At 46.5% G+C, this 14,110-nt stretch overlaps 1 protein-coding gene across 1 annotated transcript in view; it reads left to right on the top strand.

The window, feature by feature from the left end:
* ADRA1B (adrenoceptor alpha 1B) overlaps positions 1-14,110 on the top strand; it is a 45,441-nt gene extending 31,331 nt beyond the window's left edge. Inside the window, exon 2 of the mRNA XM_036241058.1 lies at positions 13,022-14,110. Coding sequence (XP_036096951.1) covers positions 13,022-13,623 — 602 coding nt within the window. The 3' untranslated portion in view covers positions 13,624-14,110. The remainder of the gene's footprint in view (positions 1-13,021) is intronic.

Here is a 14,110-nt window from a genome sequence, read left to right as displayed (position 1 = left end):
GGGACCCAGAGAGCTGGTGACCTGGCTAAAGATCGACCTGCTACTGGCCTATTCTGGTTCTTTTCTCCCTTCTCTCTCTCTCTCTCTCTCTCTCTCTCTCTCTCTCTCTCTCTCTCTCTCTCTCTCATTACAAAAGCAATGAGATGCCCAGCAGGTGTGGCTCAGTGGACTGAGTGCCATCCCATGGACTGAGAGGGCCCGGCTCTATTCCTGGGCACATGCCTGGGTTTTGGGCTCGATCCCCAGTGCAGGGCATGCAGGAGGCAGCCAATCAATGTTTCTCTCTCAAATCAATGTTCCTATCTCTCTCTAAAAAAAAAAATCAATAAAAAAATTTTTTAAATAGGGATGAAGCTCACAAAGAAATATTTTTAAAAAAAAAAACACTGTGACCCTGGCCAGTTTGGCTCAGCGGTTGGAGCGTCAGCCTGCGGACCAGAGAGTCCTGGGTTCAGTTCCTGCTAGGGGCACGTACCAAAAAATAAAATTAAAATAATAAATTGAAAAAGCACTGTGAACAGTTTGGTGATTATTTTTTTCTATGAACATACTAACACACACACATACTCACACACAGTGTTTTTTTTTTTAATAAAAATCAGATTATACTAGGTATTCTCTCCTGAAATTTTCTTTTTTCTACTTAATTCTGTCATGGACCTCATTCCATGTGAAATAGCTTATGTTTTAGTGGATGTATGTGCGGTGTTTTATTTGCATGAATGCTGTGTGGTTTATTTCACAGTCCCCTCGGTTGGAATTTAGATTGTTTCCTATGTTGGGGGGCCTCACTGCAGGTCCTTGTGATTTCATCTTTCCTCCCTTTTAAGAGTACTTCTGCAGGACACCTTCTGGATGTGGAGTGCTTGGACCAAAAGCCGTGCACATTTTCTTTTATTAGAGAAAACCAATTTTCTACCCCAGATGTATACCCCTATCAGAGTGTATGATAATGTCTGTTTTCCCACACCTTGGCCAAATTGAGCACATACTTTTTTTTTTTTTTTTTTGCCATTTTCCCCATTGCTCCCTTATACTTTGACTTCCCTCGCTCCCAGGAACGCATGAAGCTCCTCCACACACAGAAATCTGCACGTTCTGACCCTCTGCCTGAAATGCCCGCCCTGCAGCCTCCCTGCCTGGCCAGCTCCTTCTCGACTCCGCAGTATCACACAGGCCTTTCCCTAGTGAAACCAGGGCCCCCTCCGCCCTTCCCCCTTCACTTTGGGTATGACTTTCTTCCCATAAGTTAACACACATTTATACTACCTTCTAACTCCAATATCTTGGTATTCTCAATTTCAATTTTTTAGTATCTCAAGCAATTTTTTTAAATACCTTCAAAACTAATAGACCTGTAATATTTTGCCACTTTTCAATTGGCTTTTATCCACCATTGGCTGTCCACTGTACTTATTTGCTTATCCGTATTATGTGTTTTGTTTTTCTCTTCTTGCTTTGTATATTAGAAATATTATTCCTTTCACTGTTGTTTACATTACAAATATTTCTCTCAGTTCTTCTTTCAACTTTGTTTTTGAAGTTTGTGGCCTTATAGAAATACCCAGGCAGACCCATCAGTACTTTTCTTTACAGACTCTGAACGTCTGCTTAAAAATATCTTTCCCATTTCAAAATTTTAACATATTCACTTATGCCTTCTAATGTTTTAATAATTTTTATACTCAAAATCTTGACTCCATCTGGGCTTATTTTGATGTAAGAAATAAAATAGATCTCCAGCTTTATTTTTTCTAAATGGCCGCCTGTTGTTCCAACACTGTTTACAGAATAATCTCTTTTCTTCCACAAACATTGAAATGGCATATAAAATTCCCATGGATATATGGTTCCCTTTATAAACTGTAGATTTTTTTTGCCTCTTCTTGAACTTCCTGCTAGTATTTTCTTTTAATTACTGTGATTTATGATAGGTTTTAATATCTGTAGGGTGGGTTGACCCATCTTCTTAATACCACCCCCACCGTTCCTCTTACTTATTTTAATTGACCTGGCTGGTTTGGTTTTTCAGTTATTCTTTCATATTCCATATTCTCCCATATATTTAACTTTGGATCATTTAGGCTCCCCTCTCCAAAACAAAACAAAAAACCCACCTCCTGTTGGTATTTTAATGAGGTTGTCTTCAATTTCCAAATTAATTTGGGAAGAACTGAAGTTGCATAGAGACTTCCTATACTAAAGCAAGCAATGTCTCTCTTTCATAAGTATCTTCTTTTCTGCCCCTTTTATAAAGTTTTATAGCTTCCTTCACTTAGGTCCCACCAATGCTCAATGTCTAAAAGTGTTCCACAGGGAAATTGCTATTTTCAGGAAGGCCAAAACATGAAACACATTCAGTTTGGCATCAAAGATGGACCGTTAAGTGCTGAAGACACCACTCCACCCCATCTGCTCTCAACTCTGAGCCTAAACCAGGAGGTAGCTTCCCTTCTGGAAGATGGAGTGGGTCAATCAGTGGGTAATTGATGGCACTGACCATGTGCTCAGCCCTGTGCTAGAAATATAGGACACACACCCCAATTTAAGGAGCCTAGACACTGCCTGCCTGAAGAGTCAAGCGTCACATCCCTGAACAATAACCTCTCCTGTTAACCCATGTGCTTTGGCCCCTGTTCTAATGAGACATAAAGCAGAAGAGGCCTGGAGCCATCAGGAAAGATGGCAGGAAGGAGAGGGAAACTGAACAGGGCATTGGCCTGTGCTACCATTTAAGTAAATAAAGAAGAAGAAGACAAAGTACAAGTAAGGGGTCCTCCACAAGCATGTATTCAGCACCTACTGTGAACAGAATATATGAAGAGGAGGTTATATGCTCAACAAATCTTTTTTACACATTCTCTATAACCCAAGCTCTGCGTTAGGTGCTAGAGAAACCAAGACGAATAAGATCACCCTAGCCTCAAGGAGCTTGTAAACAAGGGAAATAGACTCTTTAATAAATAAGCCCAACACCTGCTATGACAGGAATCTGTGGAGAGAATAGCAGAGACCCTGAATCTGATGACTGTGCACCTCGTGGGTACCCACAGATGGGATTTAGTGGGTCTGTGAGACCCTGAAATTACAAATAATTAAATTATTTGCATGATCAGTATTATTAGGTTAAGATCCACTGGGGTAGAGTGATTCAAAATTCTTGGCCTCTAGGTATTTGTCTGTTGTGGAAACTGCCCAGGTTTGGGACCAGGCAGATTTGCGTTTGAATCCCAGCTCTACCATTTAATACCTGTGTGACTTTGGGTGAGTTCTGTACATTCAGAGACTCAGTTTCCACACCCGTAAACTGAGAATTGAGAATTACAGGACCCACCCTCCCTCCTGCCCGTTGTGAGAGTAGAATCAGGTAAGGCGTGTGGGCCACCTGGAGCTTGGCAGGTCTCCACAGCCTGCTCATTCCTCCCTCCTGCTTTCACACTTCAGAGGAAGCCGCGCATCGTGGGCTGTGGTTATGAGAAGGACTTTGATGCAGTCCTGGGAAGGGTGGAGGTGAGCAGGGGAAAGGAAAGGGTTTCTCACACCAGTGGACAGCGTGAAACAAGGGAAAGAAGCCAGAAAAGCCAACTCATGCTGCGGAGAATCAGGCGGTCCCAGCCAAGTTGAGCAGGTCTTAAATCCCAGCCTAAGCAGTTTGAACTCAATCCTATAAACTCTAGGAGCCGCTGGAATGTTTGGGGCAAGGGAGTTGATCCCACGGTGAGGTGGCTGTCAGCCCAGCCTTTGCTCATCCATGAATCCCAAGACACCCAGAAAAACAATTTTAAAAGAAAAATGGAAATGTGGGCTAAGGCCATGCATCTCACCTTGGGATCTTGTTAAAAAGCAGATCCGATTCACTAGATCACAGAGATTCTAATTGCTAATAAACAACACCCAGGTGGTATCCAGGCTGCTTCTGCAAGAACCTCACTTTGAGTAGCCAGGGACTAAATATCTCAGTTTTATTATATTTTTACTATTATTATTCATGTAACACGTGTTGGCTGAGTGCCTGTCACGTGTCAGGAACTGTGCTAGGTCCTGGGGAGAGAGAGACAAATCAGACATGGACCCTCTTTTCGAGAAGCTCTCAGTCTAATCAGGAGACATGAGGCATAGTCCTAAGCAACTGTAATTCAAGGTAGAAAGTGATAAATGCCACATATTAGGTTCAGATCAAGTGCTGTGACGGTTCCACAACGAGAGAGCTTGTTCCCAGTTGAGGGAGAAATTACCTGGTGCTTAAGGAAATACACAGAAGCTTCTTTTTCTTAATATTAAATAATGAGTAGGAAGCCAGACTTCAGAGCTGGGTTTTAATCCTAGCTCTACCACTTACTAGACATGCGACTATGTTACTCTCTTAAACCTCAACTGCCTCCTCTGCGGAATGAGACGCAATGAGGCAGGGCTGCTGGAAGGACGCGGTGAGCGGAGGCTGTAGACATGGCACCTAATAACTGGTTCCTAGTGCGTGGTAAACAGTGGCTCCGGTGATTATTGTTGTTTTCGGCATTTGCTGTAAAACTTGACTTGGATCTGTTGACCCCAAAGTTATTATATTTGGTGGACAATTTTATGATCTCATTCCAGGGTGAAGTGGCAAATGAAAATGGAAAAACTTTGAAGGGAATTTCCAAATCCAAGGAAATCTCCCTTACAAAGCTGGTGCTGAGAGAATTAGCAACTATTTTAATGCTTTTTTTTTTTTTTTTTGCGTTTTGTTGAGCCAAACTTAGCTTGGCTGTAGGTATAGCCAAGTGTTCCTAAGAAGAGGCACATTGCAAAGGAGCTCCAATTCATTTACAAGTGGATCAGAACAGTTTCACCACCCACTGGCTCCCCTGAAGTCATTGGCTTATCTGATGCTGACTATGAAATAAATCAAATTAAATTTAAAAGCCTAGAGTCCGAGAATATCAGAGTCCAGAGGGATGTTACAAACCACCAACACTTGGTGGACCAGATAAATGATGCATTAGGTCCCCCATGCCTCGCTATAGTCTCCAAGCCCTCCCATTGGTCATTCCTTTATCCAGTATTCTTTTTCTTTATTGATTTTATTTATTGTTATTGTTTTTATTTTATTTTTGCTACAGATGTTTCTCTTTTTTTACCCCATTGACACCCTCCTCCCCATCCCCCCCCACCCCGTCCCCAGCTTTGTTGTCCATGCCCATTGTTATGCGTACATGCATATAAGTTCTGTGGTTTATCCAGTATTTAATAAAGGCCAGTGGGTGTAGGTATACATGAAGAATCGAAAGGGCTCCCTTTCTGGCCCACAGTAAGGGCACTGCACAAGCACAGCAGAAACTGACAGAGGAGGCTGCTGAGCTTAGCAACAGAAGACCTCGTTTCAAGCCCTGTATAGAGCCTGGGGCAGTGTGGCCGTCCATCTGTGCCTCTTTCTTCTTCATTCTTTGCAGTAGGGAGAATCCACTTTGCTCGTAGAGCCGTCAGGGGAATACAGGAAATAGAACATAAGAAAGTTGATTGACAAGGACCCCAATAAACACAGTATCTTTTTAGTTTTTTATATATATATATATATTTTTATTATTATTATTGACTTTAGAGAGATAGGAAAGGAGAGGGAAAGAGAGAGAAATATCAACGTGAGAGTGAAACATTAATCGGCTGCCTCCTGCACACCTTGAACCGGGGATCCAGCCCAAAACCAGGCATGTGCCCTGATAGAAAACCATACTGATAACCTTTCAGTGCGCAAGACACCGCCCAACCAACTGAGCCACATCAGCCAGGGCTGCTTTTTCTTTTTTAAATAATGTTCATTGGATTTTTCTCAATTACAAAAGTAATTCAGGTTTATGGATAAAATTTAGGAAAACATTGAAAAATACAGAGAAGGAAAATTCCAGCACCCAAGGATAAAATTGTTGGTTTCCTTCCATGTACATCCTCCGAGCCTTTACACATAGCAACATACATATTGTGTTTTCCAATGAGTTGCATGGGCGGTGATTAAGAGGCTGCCCACACTAACAAATTCTAACTCTGTCCCCCACTAGCACAGTGACCTTGAGCAGCTTACCTTCTGTTTTCCTCACTGGAAAATATTTTCTTTATTGATTTTAAAGAAAGGAAAGGAGAGAGAGAGAAACATCGATGAGAGAGAACACTGATTGGCTGCCTCCTGCATGCCCCCGCTGCGGATTGGGCCCACAACCTGGGCATGTGCCCTGACCAGGAATCGAACTGGTAACCTCTTGGTGCATGGGTCAATGCTCAACCACTGAGCCACACCGGACGGGCTCCCCTCATTGTAATAGTGATGGCCTTCAGCAAACACATGCAAGTTGGACAGTCACCAAGGAGTGCTGTAGACTACAGTGTGGAATGGTGCCCCCTAGAGCAGGGCACAGTCATGCCAGCCTGCCTTAGGAACCCTGGCTGTTGAAGGAGCAACTTGAACACCATGGTTCAGCATTTAGCCCAGTGGCTGGCACAGAGCAAGTTTGTTGCATGGTAGCTACTCTTCCACAAACATGCCCCGTGGTTTTGAAGAGTGGAGATTCACAGATATCTCGTGTTCTCTGTTCAGATTTGTTGAATGGCACCTTACAGCTGACTTGCTGCAAGAAATGCTTCTCCCCGTGCCGATTCTGCTCAGCCTTCGCTTTTGATCCTTGAACTTCCAATCCTTCTCCATCGCCTTAAAGCGGGCAAGGCCCAAGGGCACCATCTGCTTGCTGCTTTATCCGTCCCCCACAAACTCCAGCCCCTCCTCATCCCATCCAGGGGTCCAGCTTCCAGCCCCTCCAAGCCCTTTCAGAAGTGTTGTCTCATTTTATCTGCCTTAAAAGCCTCCGTGAGTGGCTTCAGGAGGCATCGGAATGGCGCCGTGGGGCCTCAGCAAGTGGTTTGCCAGGACTGTGCCAACATTGCTGTTCAAGTTCGGGACAGATTTGAGTGGTGTGCAAGATAGCTTGAAATGACAGCTAGCCATGGCACAAGAGTCTGTGAGTCACGTATTCAGTCGGTCACTGAGCAAATGTTTATTTAGCCCCTACTATGTGCCAGGGGCTGGGTTCTCCGTGAGAATATTATTCCAGGTTCCCTTCTCCTTCAGTCCTTTAGGTCCCTCAAAGAGGAATTCCCTCAGTTTGGGGCCAGCAAGTCTTTAACACCCTTCAACCCCGAACCCACCACTGTCCGGAGTGACCTTATTTTTCTCTACCGTGACCTTCTATTTATAGCAAGTGATGCAGGCTTTCAAATAATGATAAAAGATTCCTTAAAAAATTTGTTTTAATTGAGATACCCAAAGTGAGCTGACTTAAAGGAAGGCAGTAAAAACAGGTGGACCAGGGGTCGAGCGACTGATGCTTTGGAAACCACAGACTTGAGATGCGTGATGCTTGACCGTTTGAGGATGGCTGGCTCCTTCAAGCCCATGGTGACAGCTGTGGCTTCTCCCCAAAAATGCGTGCACGTCGCATACAATTTCAGCTGGTTCAAGAACACCTGGGACCCATCCTTGGGCCTGCATTGAAGGGAGCAGTGAGGTCAGAGTCTCGACACGTGGTCAGCACAGAGCCCATGCTCGTGGCCTCTTTCCCTCTTTGTCGCTGTCCCCTGGCGGTGACAGCGGCATTGGCAGTAGTGATAGTAGCTGTATCCGAAGCAGTCCGAGCAGCTGCACTTGAGTGCTCTCCACATGCCAGGCACTTGCCATCGCATCCATGCGGAAAAGAACTATCACCATCCCTATTTTCCAGGACGCTGAGCCTCACAGTTCGGGTAGCTTCTCCAAGGCCACACAGCTGGGAAGCCGGACCTACCTGTGACGTCTGAATAGGACGTTCACCATTCACCCCCAAGGCCCCATAAGAGTTTGTGGGACCGAATCAATGACAACGTGAACAGGTACTGATGGCTGTTCTGCCATTCACCAGCTGAGTGACCTTGAGCAAGTCACCTATCCTCACCGAGCTTCCATTAAACCTGTTAACCGAGTGGGACGTATAAATGCGTCAAACGTTGCATACGGTAAAAAGGGAATTCCCCGGTTATTCCTTGGTTAACAGGTTCAGGAAGGTGTCCCAGCCCCGGTAAGACACAGGGCAAGGAGCGTTGGACCATTTCAGGAGCGAGAGGAGTGGAGCCAGGCTCAGGGGTGTGCACAGTGAGTCTGTGGCCATGTCAGAGCGCCCAGCACAGCTCTGACGTCCAGCAGAGGGCAGGCTTCCAGGAACCCTTGTTTCCTGTAGCTATTTGCTCCCCTCTTCTGGCATCTTTCTGAGACCCCCAAAGGTCTTTTTGGATGCCCAGGGGGCAAGATCCCTGCCACCAATCCTCTTTTGTGCCAAAGAGGCTCAGTGCCCTCCTTAATTAACTAGGTTTCTTGGCTCCCACCTGGGCAGGCCAGTGTGGCAAACAGGGCCCCTGGTCTCAGCCGCTGCTGTGCTGCTGGCGGGAGACCGGAGGAAAGGGCCTGAGATGTGCTTGGAATCCCAGGCTCGGCGGTCCAGTCCCTGACCCACACTGCCCCTGTGTGGTGAGTCTGGAGAAGCTGGCACACCCCTGCAGGGATGAGCAGGGCTTCAGTCTCAGACTTCACAGACTGCATTCTAAGGCCAGAGAGGACCCAGATCAAACCACTCACCTAAAGGAGGGAAACTGAGGCCTGGAGAGGGAAAGCAATTTACCCAAAACGATAGCTACATCGAGTTACCAAACACGCCTCACACACAGGTTCCCTGGATTTAGATTCCACCCCAGTGATTTGCAGAAGTAACAATCGTTTTGTTAGTGTTAGGCAGAGGTGACTCGGTGGCAGGCATCTGGTGCTCATGCACAGTCGACGGAGGGTGAACTGCTGCCGCCAGGTCAGACGGCAGTCTGGCTGGCTGGCAGCACTTGACTGGGGAACTGACCCGGTGATCCCTCAGACAGGAATTATTCTACAGAAACGCTCCAACGTGCAAAAAGTAAAATGCATGAGGCTTTCCGTGACTGCAGTTTGTAACAGCCAGAAATTGGAAATCTCCTACAGTATTTGACTATCCTTAGGAATGGGTTAAGTAAACTACTATGTATCCAGACAGTAGGATGTAATGCAATGAGGGTGGGGGGCACCATTATGTCCTGACTTGGGAAAATATCTTACATATATGCCAAGCAAAGAAAGCAATTTGGGAAAAGATATGTTTATGACTCCATTAAAAGAAATAGTCTAAAGGATAAAAACAAAACTATTAACTCTGGCCCCCGCTCCTTGAATGGAGAAAGAATTTTCACTCTATATTTTAAAGATTTTTTTTTTGTAATGTGTAATTTTTTAAAAATTCAGCATGTATTGAATTTTAGCTTTAAGTAAGGGAGGTTTTCTTAATCGGCTTTATTTTTAAGAGCAACTTCAGGTTCACGCCCAGATTGACAGGAAAGTACCGAGATTTCCCATGTATACCCCGCCACCCCGTGTTCACAGCCTCCCCCTCATCAGCATTCCTCACTCCTCACCAGAGCGTTCCTTTGTTACAGCTGATGAACCTACATTGACATCACTGTCATCCAAAGTCCATAGTTTACAATAGGGCTCACTCTTGCTGTTGTACATTTAATGGCTTTGGACAAATGTACAACAACATGTATCCACCATTATAGCATCATATGGAGTAGTTTTGCAGCCCTAAACATTCTCTGCGCTCTGCCTATTCATCCCTTTATGTACCACTTTTGTAATATACAAATCTGCAGAGGAAATGAAGGTGTGTTTCATGTCCAGAAAGAATGTACCATCTGGGTGATGAACAAAGACTCAGCCAGCCCTGGGATAGCGTAACGACACTTTTGGGAAAACAGTAAAATAAGAGAGTAAGATCTGGTTGTCTGCGTTCCATGGGGAAGAGAATAGAGAAGTCGATCTGAGATGGGCGAGGTTAATAGGAGCAGAGTTCCTGCAGGAGGGTGATGACTGGGCCAGGATATAAAGTATATTTGGAAATTGGCCACCGTTTATTATTATTTTCAAGGTGCCAGGCCCTGTGTCAAAAATTTTACATCGATATTTTCATGTGTTCAAAACAACCCTATGAAACAGACATTGTCCACACTTTATGGATGAGAGAATTGAGCCTGAAAGGGCCAATAACTTTTCTAAAGTCAAACAGCCAACACACACAAAAAGAGGATTCAAAACCAGGTCTGTGTGACCCAAACCCTGTGCGTCAGCCACTGGCAACACTGCCTAAATCGGCCGAGGGAAAGAATAATCATATCTGCATTTCAACTGGGGCCTTCTGTGCAGCGTCTTAATCCAAAGATGTATCGGGGGTGGTGAGACGAAAACCTGATGGTACAAGTCAGACCACAAGGTGTGCCCTCATCAGCCTCCCCTGCAGCTAACCTGGAATGTAGCCCACTCCCACAGCTCCCCCCGAGTTGAGAAAAGAGGTCAGTGTACTTAATTAGCACATACATTGGGGAAGGAGGGCCCCTTTTCCAAGTGGAACCCCTTCCTGACAGCCCTGCCCCGGGATCCCAGCCATCTCCCCCAACCGCCATCCCTGGGTTGCTAAGCAGAGAAGAAGGAGGCTCCCTGTGACAACAGGCTAAACCTCAAATAATCAAGAAGGTGAAGTGCTGGGGGGGAGTGGAGGGGGGGTCTCAAGTGCAATCCCAAATCAAAGACAGGAATTCTTGTGGCATTTCTGCCACCACCTGTGGAATCTTCAGCCACTCTCCGGGTTTTGGAGTCCCCATCTGCAAAACAAGGAGTTTGGACACAATTGCTGAGGCCCCCCCATTCGTATATTCTAGAGGTGCATGCTCTCCATTCACAGTCACTGAGGAGATAAGACAGGAATACAAAAGTCACTGTACCGAAGGCAGAGTGGCACAGTTAGGGACATAGATGGAAGTTGCAACATGTTCTGTAAAGTATAATCCCATATAAATATATATTTAAATATGAATATTCAACATAAAAATATCTGAAAGTTCATGCACCAAATGTGATTTCTCTGCATTGAGAGGTTATGTGTACTTTTTAAATATTTTTTTCTTTTAGCTTGTTTATATTTTCTCATATTCTTCAAAAGGTATTATTAGTAGTACTTAAAAAACAGAAGATGTTTTATATTCTAACAGAATTTAGTTTAAAATCCCAGCTGTACTGCAAACATGCTGTGTGACCTGGAGCAAATCACTTAACCTCTCCAAGTCTCAGTTGCCTTGCATTTAAAATGGAAATTGTTTTTAACTTAATATGACCATAAAATGTTTTTGGGCTCACATTCAAAGGGATGAGTTAATCATGTTTCTCAGTCCATACCACCTCTTCATCATAGGTCTGTGTTGGTGTCTTTCTTATTTTATCGATTTACTTCCTTTTATTCCCATTCCTCGTTCCCATTTCCCTCTGCCTCCACCTTTAGGTATTCATTTTGTGTTTAATATCATGTTTGTTTGTTTTTTGTTTGACAGTATTGTTTCAAAATGTGTGTGGTTTGCCCCTGGCCGGTTTTGCTCAGTGGTTAGAGTGTCGGCCCGCGGACCAGAGAGTCCCTGGTTTGGTTCCCACTAAGGGCACGTACTTTGGTTGCAGTTCATCCGTCCCGGCCCCGGTTGGGGTCGTGTGGGTGGCAGCCACTCAATGTGTCTCTCTCACGTTGATGTTTCTCTCTCTCTCTTCCTTCTTCTCTCCTTCCCACTCTATCTGAAGATAAATGCAAAAATGTCCTCAGGTGAGGATTAAAAAAAAATAGAATTAAAAAAAAAATGTGTGTGGTTTGGCATGTTACTTAAATAGTATAATGTTATAAATCTCATTGTTTTCTACATTTTTCACAAAGAACAATGTATTTGAGACCTTCCCATATTGTTAGATGGACTTGTCAACTGGGACCTCTAAATGGTACATAATCTCCGTGCATCTACCCCACTCTACCTTTCCAGAATTCCCAGGAGGCAGACTTTCTCCAGCTCCCTGTGGCCACAAACACTGCCCTGAGCATGCTCATTTATGTCCGTTATGGACACACGTAAGACATCTTTGAGCTCCAAGCCCTGGAGCAGAATTGCTAGGTTAGGAGGTGTGTGTATACTTAATAGGACCACCGGGTGTTAGAATCTTCTCCAGTTCTTCACAGCCTCTGCACCCACCAGCCATGCAGAAGGCTCCCAGTGTCCCCACAGCCCTGCCTACACTTGGTACTGTTCAGCTTCCTAATCTGTGTCAGCCTAATAGATATAAAGTATATCTCTGTGTGGTTTTCATTTTAATCTGTTTGACTGCCTAATATTTTGAGCATCTTGTCATGTGCTCATTAGCCCTCAGGTTTCCTATTTTGTACATTTCCTGTTCATTTTCTTTGTCCATATTTCTACTGGGAATGCAGTCTTTTTCTTGTTGATTTGCAGGAGTCCTTATATATTCTAAATACCAACCCCTTGACTGTCTTAGGCGTTGTAAATATCTTCTTCCACCCTCTTCTTGTAGTTTATCTTTTTGAGGTCATTTTTCTTCATCCCTAGATAAAAAAAAAAAAAGATTGTCCTTTTCATTTTCTTCTGCCTTTGAAGTTTTGCCTTTCATATTTAGTTCTGTAATATATCTCACATTTGCCATGGAAATAAGTGAGCATCTACTTCTTAGTATTTTGTGACGGATAAAATAATATAGATAAAATACCAGCAGAGTGCCTCTGACCCAAAGAATGTGTGCAGTTGTGGGTGATTACTCACGTCATTTGAGCAGAAACTGGTGACACTACCCTAAGCAATCTAGAGATCCCGGAGCGTAGATGCTGTCCAGCTAGAGCAGGAAAGCTTTCGTGGGCGAAGGGGAGGTTACCCAGGTTGGCCCTAATCGTGAATGTGTGATTCATTCATTTGGGGACAGAAAGGTGAACATTCCAGAAGCGGCCTTGGGCCAAGCAAGTCCTGGCAGTCTCCTGCCGGTGGGTAGTGTTCAGGTGGAGCCCAGAGGAGAGGACCTGACTACTCACAAACTGCTGTCTTTCTGCCCGTGCCCACCCCACCCTTCCCCCTGCAGGCTCCCTGTTCTCCACCCTGAAGCCCCCCGACACCGTGTTCAAGGTGGTGTTCTGGCTGGGCTACTTCAACAGCTGCCTCAACCCCATCATCTACCCGTGCTCCAGCAAGGAGTTCAAGCGCGCCTTCCTGCGCATCCTCGGGTGCCAGTGCCGCGCCCGCCGCCGCCGCCGCCGCCGCCGCCGCCTGGGCAACTGCGCCTACACCTACCGGCCGTGGACGCGCGGCTGCTCGCTGGAGCGCTCGCAGTCGCGCAAGGACTCGCTGGACGACTGCGGCAGCTGCCTGAGCGGCAGCCAGCGGACCCTGCCCTCGGCCTCGCCGAGCCCCGGCTACCTGGGCCGCGGCGCGCCGCCGCCCGTCGAGCTGTGCGCCTTCCCGGAGTGGAGAGCGCCCGGCGCCCTGCTGAGCCTGCCCGAGCCCCCCGGCCCCTGCGGCCGCCACGACTCGGGCCCGCTCTTCGCCTTCAAGCTCCTGGCCGAGCCCGAGAGCCCCGGGACCGACGAGGGCGCGAGCAACGGGGGCTGCGAGACCGCGGCCGACGTGGCCAACGGGCAGCCCGGCTTCAAAACCAACATGCCCCTGGCGCCCGGGCCGTTGTAGGGCCCGCGCCCAGCTTCCTTTCCCTGGGGAGGCAGTCCTGGCGGGGGCGGGGCGCAGGGGAGTGTCGGCGCCTGGGGGACCCGGGCCCCAGAGGAACCGGGGCGGGGGGCGGGGAGAGGGGCAGCTGCTTTTCTGGCAGGGGCATGGGTGCCAGGTACAGCGTGGAGAGCTGGGCCGAGCATGCCGAGAGCCTGGGGACCCGACGCCGGCCGGGATTACGTCTCTCTCTCTGTGTATATATATGTAAACGAGTCCCTCCGTACATGTATTTAACCGTGGGTACACGTGCGTGTGTCTGTGCGGTGTACGTGTGGTCTGCATGTGTGCGTGTGTGGGGCAGAGCGAGTGTGCGCCCAGGGGGCAGTGGGGGCCTTGTTTGTCTCGCGACTTCGTACCTCTCAAGCCCCTCTTTGTACTACTACACTGAACGTTGGCACTTTGGCGGGGTTGGAAACAAAAGTCGGACATTAAAGGTCATTTCTCCTGT

The sequence above is a fragment of the Molossus molossus genome, unplaced genomic scaffold (genome assembly GCF_014108415.1).
Source record: "Molossus molossus isolate mMolMol1 unplaced genomic scaffold, mMolMol1.p scaffold_m16_p_4, whole genome shotgun sequence".
NCBI classification, from domain to species: Eukaryota; Metazoa; Chordata; class Mammalia; order Chiroptera; family Molossidae; genus Molossus; species Molossus molossus.
The sequence above is the reverse complement of the archived record's forward strand: the minus strand, read 5'-3'. Positions and strand labels throughout refer to the sequence as shown.